The sequence below is a fragment of the Rhineura floridana genome, chromosome 9, assembly GCF_030035675.1.
Source record: "Rhineura floridana isolate rRhiFlo1 chromosome 9, rRhiFlo1.hap2, whole genome shotgun sequence".
NCBI lineage: Eukaryota > Metazoa > Chordata > Lepidosauria > Squamata > Rhineuridae > Rhineura > Rhineura floridana.
In genome coordinates this window covers 3,183,354-3,202,791 of record NC_084488.1, presented here as the reverse complement: position 1 = coordinate 3,202,791, position 19,438 = coordinate 3,183,354, and the positions used below count along the sequence as shown (strand labels likewise).

Genomic DNA, 19,438 nt, shown 5'->3' with positions numbered 1-19,438 from the left:
GATATAATCTGGTGAAAAAGATTAGAGCTAGGTGTCATCATACTGATGACATCTCACTTTAGATCTCTGGACAGCCTCATTCAGAAATTTTGGGTAGATGTTTAAAAGCATAGGAGACAAATGGAATCCTGTAGTTCGAGGGCTCAGCAGTAGTTTCCTAGCAACACTTTCTGGAATTGTCAGCAGAAGCTGAACCACTGAAGCCCTTGATCCCCAACTCAGCCTATCCAGAGGGATACGATGATCAATGGTTGTTAAAAGCTGTTGAGAAGCCCAGGAGAATTAGCAAAGTCACAGTCTCCCTGTACCTCAGCAAGGTGACCAAATAAGTTTGGTGCCAAAACTGGGTCTGAGATCATGCTGAAATGGATCCAGATAATCAGTCTCATCCAAGAAAATCTTGAGTTGCATGGCAACCATCTTCTCAAATACCTTACCCAAGATACAGATAGTTGTTAAAATGAACAGCATCCATGGACATGAGGTTTGGGGTTTCTATGAGCAGTCACAGAACCCCTTTTTTCAAGATAGCTGTGACTATCTCCTCTCACAGCATTATTAATTGCCTCCTGGACCTAGCTGATCAATCTCCTTTGGCTAGACGCTGCAAGCCAAAAAGGACAAAGATTGAGCAAACATGTGGTTGACCAAACTCCACCAAGCACCTTACCCCTAATGTTTTTAGCTCAATTGTTTCAGCAGAAATGGACTGTTTGTGTGTGCATGTGAAAAGGAGTGAACACCCTTTGCAAATTTCAGGGAGTGGAGAAATTACAGAAGGGGGGCTTATTGAGAACAGCAGCAGTGCTTGTCTTTCTCTTAAACATAGTTAGGCAGATCACCAGTGGCAGTACTCCTATCAGCAAGCCACTAGGGGAAACCATTCCCCCCATGTGCCTCTGGAATGGTGCTACATTATAACATGGTATCATTCAAAGGGAAACATCATGGAGAGAAATGGTGGGTTGGTTGCCTCACTACCACTAGAGTCACTCCTGAGGCTTGAGCAGGCAGTGCAACTACATTTCAAAGTAAGATGAGGAAAGCCACTGCCATGGCTGTTTCCATTCACCCCTCCCCAATCTCCAAAATGTCACCCATGTTTTCTGCATTGAAACAGGATGGCATCTTTCTGACGGATAGCTGTAGTGCTGATTCTGCAATATCGTTCACATTCCCAGGCTGCAACAACTGAACTCTTCATCAGATAGCTCTTGGTACAAAACTGCCATTTCTTCCTGAGTGTTCAAGTTATCAATATGAAAACAATATAGCTCTGGATTCATTGCTTGTCTGGGAAAAAAAGTCAAGATCCCAAACGGATCCATCATTGAGACTGAAAAGGATGAAGAGAACTATTAGGATTTGGAGACAACCTTGAAGAGGGCCAGAACATATGAACAGAGAGCTGGGAACCAAGGTATTTTGTTTTGAATACATAGAATTGTTTAAATGTTTACTACAATGCTTGTTTAATGCCACCCACAACGGCCCTGAATATCATCTTACATCTGTATTTGACTTTTACCATGTATGCACTGACTTGTATTTGACTTTTACAGAAGGGTATTGTGCCTACAAACACTGTTGGTCTATATCAGGTGTAGGAAACCTTTTGGCCCATGGGGAAAAAATCAAGTGGGGGGGCACATGCAAGTAAAAATCATCTCTCCCACCTGAGGAGAGCTCTGAAAGTATGGATCAAGCCAAATGACAATAAAAGCAGATCCAGGGCACCTCCAGACAGGTGTGTTGTTGAAGATATATGCAGCAACAAGCATTTTATACTTTCAGTGTGGCTCAGTACTGGACCGCCTGCTCATCCTCTTGCTACATAAATGTTCTTTGATACTCTTGCATTATTGACTGTGCACTGGCCTCCTTTGACTTCGCCATACTACCCTGCTCTTTCCCCCAGCCCTTGCAGTTGCCACTCTTGCAAAAGATACTTGCACTATGACACCCAGCACCCTTTTACTTTCAGTCTTAATGTTCAGGCTGTGATTGCTGTTAAACCTTCACTCATTTCCACCTAAATGGCATCAACAGGAAATATGTGGGAGTGGCTACATCACAAAGACGCACCTTCAATTAGGCACATTACCATGGTACCATAGCACACAAAGACAATAGTTAAACAAAAATAACATTTCTGGTATGCAAAGTTTTGGGGTATTTGCTGGAAGCTACGGACCATGCACAAATTGCTGTTTATGCCATGTGACCATCCTGAAAGTTTTGAGAATGGAAATTAAATATTTGGCAGGTTTTGCAAGACCTGTCTTTTATCTGTGCAGATGTGTTTTAGGTTTATTGATTTCTTACAATTGTTTTTAGTGTTTTATCATTGTTGTATGTCGCTTTGCGTTGCTTCTGCAAGGAAAGCAACTAACAAATATTATTAATAATAAAAACTTGCATGTGAGAACCTCAGTAACATTAAGAGCACAAATCATCCTGAATGCATAATAAAAAGGATGTTTGGAGGGGCTCACAGTTCTGTCAGCTGGCCCAATCCATGCCTTCAAAGTTCTCCTCAGGGCCAGGTGAACTTCAGCAAAAGGATGCATCTGACCTCAGGCCATAGATTCTTCATTCCTCAAGCCAGATTAGACTGACAAATAGCCTGAGCTGGCATAAGTGGCTTCCTCAAGTACGGGGGGCTAGATAGTCTGACCAAGTATGTTACTGTATAGGTACTTAGACATTTTTATGTCTACCTACATGGTGTAATCCATTCTTTCCATAGTCAGGAAGAGAAGCAGATTTGGAATATGGAAATCCTATAAAAGAGACAGAACAGAAGACAGATTCTTTGGAAAATGCATAATCTTACAGGTGTTAAGATTACAAAAGAACAATAACCAAGAGGTCATCTCAAGAACTTTAAATTACATTGTATAAAGTACAATGTCCTGTCAAAAGGATCAAGATAAAGGCAGAATCCGTCACATTCATTCTGAGTTTCTGTGTATAATTTCATTTTATTTTATGTTAATTTCATTGTACAACATATGAATATATTTTATGAAGGATGGGCAAAACCATATTATACATATTACATTCAAAACTGAGGGAAGAAGCAGGAAAGAAGAATGGCCTGTCCCTGAAGATTCCCTCAACATCTCACTCTGGGATTGGTCAGAGTCTTCTAAACATCCTCCTGTACATGTTCACCAAAGTCATAGATTAGGCATAACTTTTCCATTTGGGTTGGCTACTGATGGCCAAGCAATTAAACATAAAATGATCTTTTGACAGGGTTTGAAGTTTCAGCATGCATTTATATAATCTAACTCTTGCTTGGATATTTTGAGTGTTTTTATACTGTACTCTGCCCCCCTGACTTCTGGCAGTGAGATGAGACAGACACCCCCCCACCCCCAATATTAATGAGGTACTAGTGAGTGAAATGCTCAGAGAAGAAAAGCAGTGTGAACACAAATGGTACAATTAGAAAGTTAAATCCAATCTGCCAACTGGTTCATCTGTGCAGATTTAGAATTGAATGTAATTTCTAAGACTACAGAAAACACTAAACAGTATTTCAACACAGAGAAGAGTTTATAGTCAAAAGCAACTCATGGTGGGTTTTAAACAAAATTTCAAATTCCAAAATGGCACATTTCCCCATAAAAGAAATTGATACCACCAATTCATACTATAATAAAATAGAAGAAATAGACTTTAGAGTTATTTGTTATGGATTTGTTATTAACATTATTTATCACATTTATACATTGATTTCCTGATGGGATTATCCAATGTTATCCCCATAATAACTCTATGCAAAAAGTTAGGCTGACTGGCCAATGGTCAGTTCTATGGCTCAGCAGGGATTCAAACTCAGGTCTTCTCAGCTCATATGCAATACTTTACACACTGTGCCACACTGTCTCTCACTAGTAGGGATGCCAAGTGTCCAGTTTTTGCCCAGAGACTCTAGCCTTTGGGAGTCCTTTCTGGGTCTCTGGGTGAGTCACCCTAATTTCCAGACTCTTAGCTTTCATTTAAAAATAAAATTATGTTTCTAGGTAGTCTGGTTCAAAAGATATAAACCAAAATGTCAGTCCCCCCCAACTTCTGTTAGTACCAGCAGCTCTAATCCCTGCCCTTTCAGGTTTTTAGCCAATAAGTGAAGTCAGGGTTGTGATTGACAATAGCAATACCTAAACCCCATTTCATGTTCTGGGAACAGTTTCCTTTTCCTGCTTGTCTCACATCATGAATTCAGTAAATACTGTATATAGCTTTCAGCAGCATAAAGAGTACATTCTCTGTTCAGGATTGGGACTTGCTTCTGAGTAAACATGCATACAATGCACTACAACAGAAGATCACTGCAGGATCTTGGTAGGCATAAAAGTGAACATGCAGGGTTTTTTTTTTTAATTACTTGCAAAAAATGGCATATTATACATTTTACCTTTCAGATAGTCTTTGAACAGAATTTTTTAAAAGTGTACATGCTGCAGTGTTATATTTTTCTAATGAAGGCGTCAAAAATAAATGTAAATGTGCTGCCTTCAAGTCGATTCCGACTTATGGCAACCCTATGAACAGGGCTGAGAGGCAGTGACTGGCCCAAGGTCACCCAGTGAGCTTCATGGCTGTGTGGGGATTCGAACTCTGGTCTCCCAGGTCATAGTCCAACACCTTAACCACTACAGCACACTGGCTCTAAGGAGTCAAACAAGGTTACATTTTACTGGACTGTTGAAGAGGTCAGTTTATTTGTCTTATTCATAACCTGTTTTGAACACTTTCCCAATATGAAGCTCTTCTGGGAGTAAAGCTGCAATGCTAATTCCACATACCACTGAATTCAGTAGGACCTACTTTTGAGTAGACATGGTTAGGATTGTGCTGAAAATCAGTGGGACTTTTGAATGAACATAGAAAAGGATTGCATTGTAAATCTTTCTCTCCTCCTCCAATCCTTTTTTCTTTTTAAGCAGTTAGGCAGGGATTACTTATGTGTCACTGCTTTTATTTGGCAGGAAACTAATAATTTTTTTTAAAAAATGTTCTGCAATTGCCAACTGGTTTTGACAATAAACTATTATATGGGGTGAATGTATTTTTACATCTCCAATATATGTGTATATGGAATATTTCCAACAACCCTGTGAGGTAGGGTTGGAAACCAAGGCAGCTCACAACAAGAAATAAAGCCATTTAAAATCCAATAACCATAAAACAATTATATGGCTCATATGCCAGCCCTGGCAACCAAGAGGTCTTCTGTATCTTTAAAAGTTGTGCAGGGAGAAGGGAGAATTCCACCATGTGGTTTTTCCCATTGCAGTGTTGCAAGAATTGGCTGACTTTCTCTTCTCCTAAAGATACAGGATCAGTCTCAGGCCCTGAACCTGGCAACCATAATGGGGACCCTACATTCCCTAAGCCTGTGGATCAGAAAGCAGTAAGCGGGGGTGATTTTCCTCAGAAAACTGATCCGTGAGGAAAGTACAACAGCAACAGACAGTGCCTGATTGAGATGGAAAATGGAACAAGGCCTGACCAGTAGATTTTAAAAGGTAGAAGTCCCATGAGAGAATGAAAGGCAAATTGTGACCAGGGCATTTATGTCTTTAATATTGAAATGTGCCTGGAAGCAGCATAATAATAAATGAAAATGGATTGACTGTTGGCATTTATTGTGGAATCACCATGACATGTTGTCACATTTTGCAGGGGGCTCAGACAACCAAGACTAGCTCAACCATTAGGCAGCAGATGCTGGAGCATGGGGGCAGCAACCTCTTTGCCATTCCCCCTAAACTAGTCTGTCCTGTACCCCTTAAGTTAGTCTGTTGTCTTCAGGTATGTCACCAGATGAAATTGTCATTGTAGTTAGATTCTGTACATGGAGGGCTCTGTAGGTATGTGTACCATTTGTCCTTTGCCTCAGAAAACAAAATGTTTTGGGCTGGGCCTGCAGATGTTGTCATCATCCAATAATAATCCTTACCTGTTTTTCCAGCAATGGTTTCATGTTTTTCCCTAATCACAAAAAATCTGACTTATTTTTTTAAAAAATTGTTCCATGTTTTTCTCTAGTCATAAAAAATCTGACATTTTTAAAAAGTGGTTTATTTAAGTGGTTTTAACATTATTTTTCTGACATTTTAAAGGTTCCTCCTGTTCCATCTGTTTATTTCCTTCTGATTTCCGCTGCATGTCGGGTACGCCCCTTAATTAGAGAGTTCCTGTTGCTGTATGTATGTGTTTGATTACTCAAAGAAAGGAGGGATCCTGGCTGTAGTTTCTTAATGCAAGTGAAACTGAGCGGAAGCTGAGGAATAGACAGCTCCTGCAGAACTCCAGTTTAGTGGAGAATCAACAAAGTATCATTTAAAGTTCAGGCTACAAATATTTGCTCTCCTACAAGAGCTAACAGGGAGGACAGGACTTTGGTACTTAATCTGGTACCCTAAATGTTTGTTTGTTTATATTTTATTTATTTAGAAGCATTTCTAAACCTCTGCTTAGAGATTTTAAAAATATTAAACGTACACTATGTACAATATGCCTCCCTGGACTCCTACTGGGAGAAAGGGTGGGATATAAATCTAATAAATAAATAATATAAAAACAATATCCATTAAAACAAAAATACAAGAGGCAGCAGGGCAAGACCTCTAAGGCAAGGTTGTGAGGACTTTCAAGTGCTCTGTATACATAGATACACAGAATAAATGTGATTTCTTGGTGTAGAATTAGAACACTTTTGTGTGTGCATACAGAGGACGTAAGTCACCCTGCAAATGCTCTTTACTTTCAGTAATGATTAAGCAACTACAAAAGGTTGGGAGAAAGGGGAGGAGACAAACATGCCCACTGTGTGGACAGAACATTGTGTAATATGCACTGAAAAAATAATAATGCTGCCCCAAATATTTCTCCCATTTATTTTTACCATTCTCTGGCATTAATGAGAAAGAAGTTGCATTTGAGAACTATCAAAGGGGAGAGAAAATTTCAGTGAAATTCTGGAGTAGTGTACTGGATTTTTGTTACACTTACCTTACTGTTGAGGTGGCCAAGTAGTGTTTGTGAGTGTCCTTTCTTTCATCCTACAAATCATCTTTCCAGTGGCCTGGACTCTGCAACCTTCTTGGGTGCCCATGTTTCCTAAAAACTCTCATGACATCCCCAGCTGGGCTTGTAAGCATGGGAAGGTGAGGAGGCTGCCTACTGTGTGCCTTACAGATTTTTATCTTTTTTTAAAGTGACATCTTTTTATTTTTAAAGAAATCTGCTGAAAGATTTTCCATCTTCCCTTAAAAACAAAATCAGCGAGTGGTTTGATCTCAGATCTTGGTAGTCAGCCTCCCCGGTTTACTGTGATTCATTTAAAGTTCAGGAGAAGACCTTGTGAGATAATTTATCCTATGGGGCTTTTTCAGATCAGGAAGCTCGGGTGAATATTTAATAAAAAGAAAAACACGCTCCACCACCACAGCCACCTTGCAACAATAAGGTAAGCTCAACCCCACACCCACCCAAATTCTAAACAAATGTTAAAGTGCCTTGTGAAAGAGGTAGAGAAATGGAAGCCTCATTTGCGGAGGAACAATTTTTTTTTGAGAATTTGGAGGACAGGTTTCAGCACAACACTTGAAAAAATGCACTATGTTCAGTAGGTATAAATGTAATTCTGGTTGCAAGAGAGAAGCAACAGTCAAAGAGCGCTGAGCCCTCTGTCTGGAAGCACCTGTATTAGGACTTTGAGTGCTGAACTTTTGATTAAAGCTCTAACCCTATGCACATTTGAATTCAATACGACTTACTTCTGAATAAACAAGTGTAGAATTAGACTGTCAAATTAGTTTCAGTGGCACATACTATTTCTCTCTGGATTGTAGCCAAAATGTTTTGATGGCAACAGCTTCTGTGTAGATCAGTTGGGATTTTATGAGACGTTCCCACTCACAGTGAATCATCACCTTGTAGTAGTGAGTGGGTTTGCATGTTCCAATGAATCCTGTGAGCGATGCTGTCGGGAGTCCTGTACTCCCAGCAGGGTCACCCATGGCTGTAAGGTCAAGGGAGAGGAACCAGACAAAGAACGATCCAAGAAAGTCCTCAACGGCAGAACAGGCAGAGGATAACAATGTGTATGTTACAATGGCTGTGAAGGCGGATGGAGGCTGCAGCAGATAAAAGACTTCCAATTGTCGTGGTATCCCATGCCATTGGATCAAAGCCTTTTTCTGTCAAGATTGTGTGTTGATAGTCGTGCGCTGAACTCCCCACATAAAACAAATTCACACATAGGCGTCTTCCAACCAAATTATCTTGGAAGACAATCTTACTCAGCCACAAGTGATTGCCTATGAATGAATGAGGTAGATGGCATGTTGCAAGAATACGAAAAAGCAATTAAAAAAGAAATAAAGTAAAAATGCCTCCTTTGGAACAAGAATTTAGCTGCATTTCAGGAAGACAGTTTGAACATTTGGACCACAAAACTACTAAAATTTGGGAAAATAATGCTATGATGGGATTGGAAGTGGTTCCCTCAATAGCACAGGACTGCTGGAAAGGTTCTGGCTTTCTAGCAATAGCACAAGTTTTCACTAGGTGAGGAATAGAGGGAGGGGAGTGTCCCTTCTTTTATTCTACAAATAATCTTTCTGGTGGTCTGGACTCAGCAGCCTTCTTGGGTGCCCACATTTCCTGAAAACTCTCATGACATCCCCAGCTGGGCTTTCTTGTAAGCATGGAAAGGTGAGGAGACTGCCTGCTTTGGGTAATTGAGCTGGAAAGATGCACCCCACTTGCCTAGTGCAGGATGGCATATTAACTGCAGAAAACTCCATCGTCCTCAGAGTAATCAGAAACAAAGCACCACATTTCATTTAATTATGCTCTAACATCTTCTGGTAAACAGAATAAAACATCTGGTTTTTTCAGAATCCCCAGTAATGACTACTGATGATGATGATAAAGTTCAGACAAATTTTGTGTGTGTTATGAATTCTCATTAGGCTGGACAACGAGTATGGAAAGAGACATTGCTAGCATTTCCCCCTCTTATAGAAAAGCTTCTTTTCATGGTGACTAAAAACAAGTTTTTTGTCTTACACCTGGAAGTGGAAGCAGATGAGTGGAATATAATAGCAAGTGAAAAGAACAATTCTGCTAATATTTCCAGGAGATTTAATGGAGTTATTATGAACCCTAGATCAGATAAGACATGTAACACCAACAACCCTGAAGGAGGAGGTTCATCGTCTGGGGGTGCTCATGGATCCATTTTTGTCACTCAAGGCCCAGGCAACCACAGTGGTAGGAGAACCTTTCACCAGCTTAGGCTGTTATGACAGCTACAGCCATTTCTGGATCGGGATAGTCTGACCACTGTCGCCCATGTGCTGGTAACCTCCAGGTTATACTACTGTAATGCACTCTATGTGGGGCTGCCCACATAGAGGTTAGCCTGGAAGTTGCAGCTAGTGGAAAATGTAGTGGCTCCACTGCTCACTGGGGCAGACTATTGCCAAGTTGTTACACCACTGCTAAAAGAATTGCACTGGTGTATAAAGCCTTATACTACTTGGGACCAGGATATCTAAAAGATTGTCTCACTCCTTATAAACCCAATAAATCACTGCACTCTGCAGGAAAGGGTCTCCTGCAGATGCCATCTCATCAAGCTACTTCCTCCCTTCTCTCCCTTTCTTTTGTTAATTAGAGATGGGTCCTCTGAGTGCAAGACTCATGACTCTGCAATGGCCACATGTATGCTTGTAGTCAGACTGACTTTCTTTCCCAGTAGTAATAAACCTTTCTTTATCCTTTCAACCAACCATCTTACTTATTTATTTCTGCATTATGCTGCAATATTTGCCAAACTCCAACACCAGCCTTCCCCAACCAGGTGTCTTTCAGATGTTTTGGATTCCAGTTCACATCCGTTTCAATGGCCAATGGTCAGAGATGATGGGACTTGTAGCCCAACAATATCTGGAGGGAACCAGGGGAAGCCTACCATAGACCCTTCTAAGTGTCACATTTTATGCCTCTGGCTGAATGTTGTGGTGAGATCTGAAGCCTCCCATCAGGTCCCTATACATGCTTTTATTGCACCCCTGTAAGCCATCTTTTTGAAATGACTGTGAATAAAAGTGAAAAAGCTGGCGTTCAGTGTCATCACTTGTAGGTTTTTGTGAGCTTGTGAGCCGTTTCTGGTGAATGATTCCCTGCCCCACTATGGAAGTTTACACAATAATCTCAGCAGTTATCACCAATCTACTACTGTTTGAGGTCAAAGGTGTACTTATTTAACATATATTTGAGCTCCAATTATCACTGACTTTATTTTTGCATCTCATTGCCACTCAACTCCCACCTTACAATTTCCCCCCCACTAAGATTTCCTTTCGTGAATCTTATGATGTGGGCTTATGTCCATAATAAATTTGTTACTCTTTAAGGTGCTGCAAGACTCTTTGATTTATGTTAATCAAGTCTCAATTTACTTTACTTGAAGAAAAAAACATCCAGTACTTACGTAAGTAGGCACTGTCTGCATTGTTGTGCAAACGCTGAAGCTCTCTATCAGTTCCAGGACTTTGTGGCAGCGACTGAGTATCCAGATCAGGAGAGTTAGTTCTAGCATCCATCTCCCCTTTCAAAGTTAGCCAACTGGATTTAAGCTGAAAAGGACAAATTCCAACATTAAAATGTGATGCTTTCCTGCAAATTCACATAGGTAGGAATTATCCATGTGGAACCTGCCTGCATTAACTTTTCAAGCCATTTGTAGCAGCAAGATTCTATTTCAAACTGAAATGTTAGGGAAGGGAATGGGTTTCCTTTCGATGACTTATTGCTTTTCAATTTCAGTAAGATTTCAGTCAATATGGATGCTTCTGTCTTCCTTATGAGCAGCCTACTAAAGAGGAAGAAATAAGTAGCAAATCTGACAAGCCCCCTTCACATCTAGGGGTGGGAGCATATCATCAGAAAGATTTAATAGGCCCTAAAACTACCATAACAGGACATAAGGACCATTTACACTGCAAATTCACATGGCTTTTGCACAGAGAAACTGCTTTCCTCTTCCTAGCTCAAGTATACAAGAAACTTGACATGTCTTATAAGGTTGACCGTCCGTTAAAGAAATCAGTCAATTGTCAGAGCTTTTATTGAGTATTTAATCATTTTGAATATTCATACATTAAGATTTTGGATGAAAAATTAATTCTGAGTGCACACACTTTTTTTTACAGAACTCTCCATACTGTGAGGTCTAGTGCCTTTAATACTGGCATGAAATGAAATATTATTCAGGTGAAACTGCAACCATCCCCTATAATTTATTCCAAGCACCTATACTGTTATATGGAGGCTTATAGAGAACTGCCTAGTTGGGTCAAAGGTCTAGGAACACTAGGGGCCTAAAAATCCCAAATCCTGAAAAGGTGAACTGCAGGATGCTGAAGATTCTCTTTACTGTGGAGTCTCTTGGCACTAAAGAGGGTATTTAAGAACACAGAGCTATAACACAATCTGAAGTCCAATCAGTGTTGTGTAAACTAAGTGCCTGTACAGAGGAGAAAATAAATCCCTAATATATTTTTAAGGTTTTCCTCAAAGAGTCTTTGCTTACCAATTTTTATTTTTTTCCATCCATCCATCCATCCATCCATCCATCCACACCAACCCACCCACATAAATAATGGTCCTTAAAATATACAAAAGGAAGTACCAGGCCGGTCACATTGTTATAGCGGTACCAATCAGTATAAAATGGCACCTAATGGATCATATACATTGGCTGGATGATATGTTGAGAAGATAACAGTGTGGGTGATCTACAAGTTCCATGTGATCTATAGTTCTAGGATTCTGTTTAATTCTTAATCAGACACTCAACATTTATTTGAACTTGAAAAAAACTATAGTGCAAAAATGTGGATTAATATTGTAATTATTATAATTTCATTATTATAATTTGTGTTTCTTTCCATTATTAATAATTTTCATAACCTAGATTCATATTCATTAACACTGGGTATTGTTTTAGGCTGTAGACAGAAATCTTTGAAACTATTTACCTGAAATAGTTCAAATAATTTCAGTTAGACCATTCTGCTTGATGTGATTCTGGACTGTGCTTTGACAGAGTTAATCAAATTTCTTGCCACTTCACTGCAAATTACAATTAAGGAGAATTGCTTTTTTATTTTAAAAAACCATTGAAAAAATTGACCCTGTGTTGTAGAAAATCATTCTTCTTGATTTACCTTTCTGCTATCTTGATCACAACTCCTGCTGTCATCATCTGATTTTCTCGATGCTAGACAACAAAAAGAATTTCCAGAGGAAAAAGTAGCATTTTACTTTTTAATAAAAGTATATTCTAAAAACCCAACACATTATATACATAAAACTGCAAAAAGAGGACAATGGAATACTACCTTTGACTGTAATTATGAAATTAATATAAGGGTAGATGTGCTAGTGTTGGGCTTGACTTGGAAATAAACTGAGCAACTTCTCCCCCAATTGGAAAGAAAGTTGGTACATTTATGAGTCATAGCCAAAGTCACCCTTTCTGCCTCCACTGCACAATGCATCCAACCCCCTTCCACCCATCAGTCCCCCAACTCCCCTCCATCATTCAACTTACCCTACTTTACAGCAAGTTCCCAGGAGGAGAGGAAGGGATAAACTCATGGCACACTACCAGGACAAGTCACAGTATCCTTAGGAAATGTGGTTTCCCCATAGGCTAATACACTATTAGTAGTCCGAAAAAGTACCTTCCCAGGAGTGGCCTATCCTGGCATGCTGCAGTACAGTGCACAAGACATTGGAGAAGAGACAGAGACCTCTCTCACCTCTTCTTGGGACTTGCCATAAGAGTTTTGCAACTCCAGCCCAGTAAATGCAATGATGGAACTTTGGGGGTTGGCTAAGTGAGGAATTCTCTGGAAATAAACTGGGAGTCTTAATGATCTTTGAGGTAAGCATTATGACTTCCTGAAACTGTTGAGCCCTGAAATTATGAGTTTCAGCAGCATCTCTAGTCTTTTTCAAGAGTAACAGTAGGTTTGTGTGTTCTAATCAGGCTAATCTTAGGACATCTTCAACATTGTTTACAATGACTGAGACAGGGCAGAATGATGAGATTCATGCCATTACAGCATTTTCTCCTAATATAATGCATTTTTGTATGTTATTTTCACTAATATATGCACATTTCCCCCCCAATATATGCAGTTTTGTAAATACTGCTTGGTTGGAGAGGTGCATCACAAAATTTGGATAACTGCACATTTCAAGGGATGTGTTTTGGTTCTCATATTGATTTGTAAAGTGCAAATTTGGCTTTAAAGATGAACTAAATCAAATTTCTCCCCCCCCCCACGGAGACATTAATACCAAGCCTTTTGGAAGTTTCGCACATTTTTTAAAAAAATTGCTGTACTGTTTTGTAAACTCTCGGTTTCTTTGGTAGAAGAATGTTTTCTGATTGTCCTACCCTCCCACTCCCAAATTCTTGGAATTCCCAAATTCCAAGGTTTTAAACGTTGTAGTGCATTTACTAGTTTTAACTCTTAAAAGAAAGATTTGTGCAGTTTGTTTTGGGATTTCTTTAGAACAAATGGCCATTTCCATGGATCTTTATATGAAAATGGACTTTGTTTTCTTTAATGAGACATATTATAGGTATAATGGTGTTGGCCTTTCAGTCCTCTATTTATATACAAATAGCTCCATGTACCCAGTGTTCCTTTTGGTTTTTGAGATATGATATCGATCTGGTATGCATACTGGTTTTCTGTGAATGGCTTCTCCCTCTCTAGTAAATATGAAGATGAACTCAGATATGTAAATATGAAATATGTAAATAAGAGTAACCCAATTATGTCCCGTCCCCCCTGCTGGTATGCATAATTTCCACAGAGACTGCTAAGAAATCTCTATGGCCATGGAATAAAACATGATTTTGATAAACTTGAAGCAGCTAGACATTGCTGCCAGGTCCATCAGGGCTACAATTAATTCTTGGCTTGAGTAAACAGTTGTGATATAGTAGAGAACTCTGTGAATTATGCTGACAGTTCCAGATCTGACCTCATGACTTTAATTTTGCTTTTCATGTGATTATTTCCGTAGCTGTCATTCTGTGTGTGTCCCCTCTCCTCCCTGGAAGGACACTAACTTCTCTGTGGGAAGGATTTAAACAGGGGGAAAACTCCAGTGACAGGTGAAATGCCCCTTCCTCAGTTATATTTAAACTCAGCAGCCTTCCCTCATGGCTGCTCTCAAATAACAACTACAATGGTGGGAGATTCTGATCACAGCTCTTCCATCCATGTCATGTTTACTTGAGCTCTAAGAACATAAGAACATAAGAACATAAGAAGAGCCTCCTGGATCAGGCCAGTGGCCCATCTAGTCCAGCATCCTGTTCTCACAGTGGCCAACCAGGTGCCTGGGGGAAGCCCGCAAGCAGGACCTGAGTGCAAGAACACTCTCCCCTCCAAAGGCTTCCGGCAACTGGTTTTCAGAAGCATGCTGCCTCTGACTAGGGTGGCACAGCACAGCCATCATGGCTAGTAGCCATTGATAGCCCTGTCCTCCATGAATTTGTCTAATCTTCTTTTAAAGCCATCCAAGCTGGTGGCCATTACTGCATCTTGTGGGAGCAAATTCCATAGTTTAACTATGCGCTGAGTAAAGAAGTACTTCCTTTTGTCTGTCCTGAATCTTCCAACATTCAGCTTCTTTGAATGTCCACGAGTTCTAGTATTATGAGAGAGGGAGAAAAACTTTTCTCTATCCACTTTCTCAATGCCATGCATAATTTTATACACTTCTATCATGTCTCCTCTGACCCGCCTTTTCTCTAAACTAAAAAGCCCCAAATGCTGCAACCTTTCCTCATAAGGGAGTTGCTCCATCCTCTTGATCATTCTGGTTGCCCTCTTTTGAACCTTTTCCAACTCTATAATATCCTTTTTGAGATGAGGCGACCAGAACTGTACACAGTATTCCAAATGCGGCCGCACCATAGATTTATACAATGGCATTATGATATCGGCTGTTTTATTTTCAATACCTTTCCTAATTATTGCTAGCATGGAATTTGCCTTTTTCACAGCTGCTGCACACTGGGTCGACATTTTCATCGTGCTGTCCACTACAACCCCGAGGTCTCTCTCCTGGTCGGTCACCGCCAGTTCAGACCCCATGAGCGTATATGTGAAATTCAGATTTTTTGCTCCAATATGCATAATTTTACACTTGTTTATATTGAATTGCATTTGCCATTTTCCCGCCCATTCACTCAGTTTGGAGAGGTCTTTGTGGAGCTCTTCGCAATCCCTTTTTGTTTTAACAACCCTGAACAATTTAGTGTCGTCAGCAAACTTGGCCACTTCACTGCTCACTCCTAATTCTAGGTCATTAATGAACAAGTTGAAAAGTACAGGTCCCAATACCGATCCTTGAGGGACTCCACTTTCTACAGCCCTCCATTGGGAGAACTGTCCATTTATTCCTACTCTCTGCTTTCTGCTTCTTAACCAATTCCTTATCCACAAGAGGACCTCTCCTCTTATTCCATGACTGCTAAGCTTCCTCAGAAGCCTTTGGTGAGGTACCTTGTCAAACGCTTTTTGAAAGTCTAAGTACACTATGTCCACTGGATCACCTCTATCTATATGCTTGTTGACACTCTCAAAGAATTCTAATAGGTTACTGAGACAGGACTTTCCCTTGCAGAAGCCATGCTGGCTCTGCTTCAGCAAGGCTTGTTCTTCTATATGCTTGGTTAATCTAGCTTTAATAATACTTTCTACCAGTTTTCCAGGGACAGAAGTTAAGCTAACTGGCCTGTAATTTCCGGGATCCCCTCTGGATCCCTTTTTGAAGATTGGCGTTACATTTGCCACTTTCCAGTCCTCAGGCACGGAGGAGGACCCGAGGGACAAGTTACATATTTTAGTTAGCAGATCAGCAATTTCACATTTGAGTTCTTTGAGAACTCTCGGGTGGATGCCATCCGGGCCCGGTGATTTGTCAGTTTTTATATTGTCCATTAAGCTTAGAACTTCCTCTCTCGTTACCACTATTTGTCTTAGTTCCTCAGAATCCCTTCCTGCAAATGTTAGTTCAGGTTCAGGGATCTGCCCTATATCTTCCACTGTGAAGACAGATGCAAAGAATTCATTTAGCTTCTCTGCAATCTCCTTATCGTTCTTTAGTACACCTTTGACTCCCTTATCATCCAAGGGTCCAATCGTCTCCCTAGATGGTCTCCTGCTTTGAATGTATTTATAGAATTTTTTGTTGTTGGTTTTTATGTTCTTAGCAATGTCCTCCTCAGATTCTTTTTTTAGCATCCCTTATTGTCTTCTTGCATTTCTTTTGCCAGAGTTTGTGTTCTTTTTTATTTTCTTCATTCGGACAAGACTTCCATTTTTTGAAGGAAGACTTTTTGCCTCTAAGAGCTTCCTTGACTTTGCTCATTAACCATGCTGGCATCTTCTTGGCCCTGGCGGTACCTTTTCTGATCTGCGGTATGCACTCCAGTTGAGCTTCTAATATAGTGTTTTTAAACAACTTCCAAGCATTTTCGAGTGATGTGACCCTCTGGACTTTGTTTTTCAGCTTTCTTTTTACCAATCCCCTCATTTTTGTGAAGTTTCCTCTTTTGAAGTCAAATGTGACCGTGTTGGATTTTCTTGGCAATTGGCCAGTTACATGTATGTTTAATTTAATAGCACTGTGGTCACTGCTCCCAATCGGTTCAACAACACTTACATCTCGCACCAGGTCCCGGTCCCCACTGAGGATTAAGTCCAGGGTTGCCGTCCCTCTGGTCGGTTCCATGACCAACTGGTCTAGGGAATAGTCATTTAGAATATCTAGAAACTTTGCTTCTTTGTCATGACTGGAACACATATGCAGCCAGTCTATGTCTAAGTCACTGGCAAAATCACTCTTTGTTGATATTATTTAGTATTGACAGCAAGTCTTGCAGTCTTGGAAGGTTATGCTCACCAATGCTACAGTCATTGGAATGCTCAAAAATAGATGCAATGCAACAGAAATATCTCAAAACATGTTATCTAATCCACTTTCACAAATGTACTGCAACAGTTTCTTATCCTTTTATGACAATATATAATTTAACCATCTTATCCAGTTCATTCAACTAATGTAAAGTATAAAATTCTCACAAATGATTAAATCTTTCAAGCTTTTTGTAGTAATTGTCAGTTTTGCTTTTTAAAGCTTTTCTGAAATCTGCATCTCATTTTACACCTTAGATACTGAACCCTCCTGTTATAGTACAGAAATACAGAATTAGATCCAATACAGCAGACCCACTAAAATAAATGAGATCTATACTAGTCATGACTAGGTTTATTCAAACATGACTAAGTCTAGATCCAGCCAATTAACTATAACACAAACGTGTCTTTACTACCTCATTTTCAGAAAGCCTCCTTCATTTTCAAGCAGTTCAACAATTTTCTTGAGTTCTTTCAATGTCCTTCTCCATGTATGGAGTGTGCTCCAACACTTATTTTTTACATTTTTTTATCCCACCTTTCCACCAAGAAGCTCAAGGTGGCATACAAACCTGGTTCCCCCCCTCCTGATTTTATCCTCACAAAATCCCAGTGAAACAGTGACTGGCTTAAGGTCAACCACTGAGCTTCATAGCTGAGCAAGGATTTGGACCCTGGTTTCCCAGGTCCCACACTCTAACCACTACCCCACACTGGCTTGTAATTAATATTGAGATCACACTAAACTCCTCACAGTAACTTATTGGACTGTTGTGATATATGATGCTATATTTATTTATTTATTATTTGATTTATATCCCGCCCTTCCTCCCAGCAGGAGCCCAGGGCAGCAATATATGTTTTTATGCTATATAATGGCAATATATGATGCTATAGCAAAATATATAACAATTTTTATGTCTCTAACAATAAAATCACATTGGTGACTATCAAATAATTTGCCTCCTCAGTTATTTATTAGTGTTCAGGTAACTGACTGCAGCATAAGTTTTGATCCTCTCAGGACACTACTCCTACCTTGTATCCCTACAATGCCTAACAGATACATCACCAATGTGAATCTCCAGAATACTTATTATGTAAGTAGAAGCTAAGATGAAAGGAGGTAGGAAAGTAAACAGTGAGTGACCCCAAACAAAGGAAATTGTAGCTCACATGCAAGATTTACATATGTCACACAAGGCTAATTTCTAGCATGTAGAATATGCTCAGAGGCACATGTTACCAAATTCTTCCAAGCTACACAGGAAGTAGATTGGACTGTGAAATACCAACCCAAATTGTGGTTGCTTTTGACAAATTTGTAGGGCAGTACAATATTTCAGAGAGGAGGTGAGGTCTCCTGCTCCCCTGGTGCATTCACTATAGCTGCCCAATTTCCCTGCTTTTTAAACTTTGATAGAAATATCTATTGGCTATAGGTACGTTCTTAAACAGCAAAGGTTTTTGCCTATTAATGAATTTCTCTGCTTCTTAATCTGGAAGGTAAGAAATGGGATCCTGTCCATGTTTGCTAAGAATGGATTGATCATTTTCATGCTTATTGAGTTCAGTGGGATTTACTCCCCTACAATCATGCTTAGGATAGGTGAGACTGACCACAGGGGATGGGGAGGGGAGGAGGAGGATGGGAGCCAGCAGGAGGGGGAGGAGGAGGGCAGGTTTGATTATTTGCATGTTTTTTGAGTTCAGTGGGATTTACTCCCATGCTGGGGAGGGAGAGAGGGCTGGAGTGGGGAGGGGAGGAGGAAGAAGGAAGAGAGGAGGGGAGGAAGGAGGAGGAAGGGAGAGGAAAGGGGAAGGAGTGGAAAGGCAGGGCCGATTATTTGCATACTTACCGAGTTCAGTGGGACTTACTCCCATGCAATGATGGCTTGTTGTTGTTATATGCCTTGAAGTATGGCAACCCTATGAATCAGCGACGTCCAAGAGCATCTGTCATGAACCACCCTGTTCAGATCTTGTAAGTTCAGGTCTGCGGCTTCCTTTATGGAATCAATCCATCTCTTGTTTGGCCTTCCTCTTTTTCTACTCCTGTTTTTCCCATAATCATCTCATTATGTGTCCAAAGTATGATAACCTCAGTTTCATCATTTTAGCTTCTAGTGATAGTTCTGGTTTAATTTGTTCTAACACCCAATCATTTGACTTTTTTGCAGCCCATGGTATGTGCAAAGCTCTCCTTCAACACCACATTTCAAATGAGTTGATTTTTCTCTTATCCGCTTTTTCGCTGTCCAACTTTCATATCCATACGTAGAGATCGAGAATGCCTGACTTTAGTGTTCAGTGATACATCTTTGAATTTGAGGACCTTTTCTAGTTCAAAACTGCCCTCCCCAATCCTAGCCTTTTTCTGATTTCTTGAATAT

The 19,438-nt window shown here is 40.1% G+C and overlaps 1 protein-coding gene across 8 annotated transcripts in view; it reads right to left on the bottom strand.

The window, feature by feature from the left end:
* Positions 1-19,438, bottom strand: part of ABLIM2 (actin binding LIM protein family member 2) — a 128,851-nt gene that overhangs the window by 6,728 nt on the left and 102,685 nt on the right. For 7 of the 8 annotated variants that reach the window (XM_061585003.1, XM_061585011.1, XM_061585004.1 and 4 more), the window contains 3 exons: positions 12,261-12,313; positions 10,523-10,667; positions 2,725-2,783 (listed from right to left, as the gene is read on the bottom strand). In XM_061585003.1, the coding sequence (XP_061440987.1) occupies positions 2,725-2,783; positions 10,523-10,667; positions 12,261-12,313 (257 nt within the window). The remainder of the gene's footprint in view (positions 1-2,724; positions 2,784-10,522; positions 10,668-12,260; positions 12,314-19,438) is intronic. The other variant, XM_061585008.1, reaches the window with a different exon arrangement.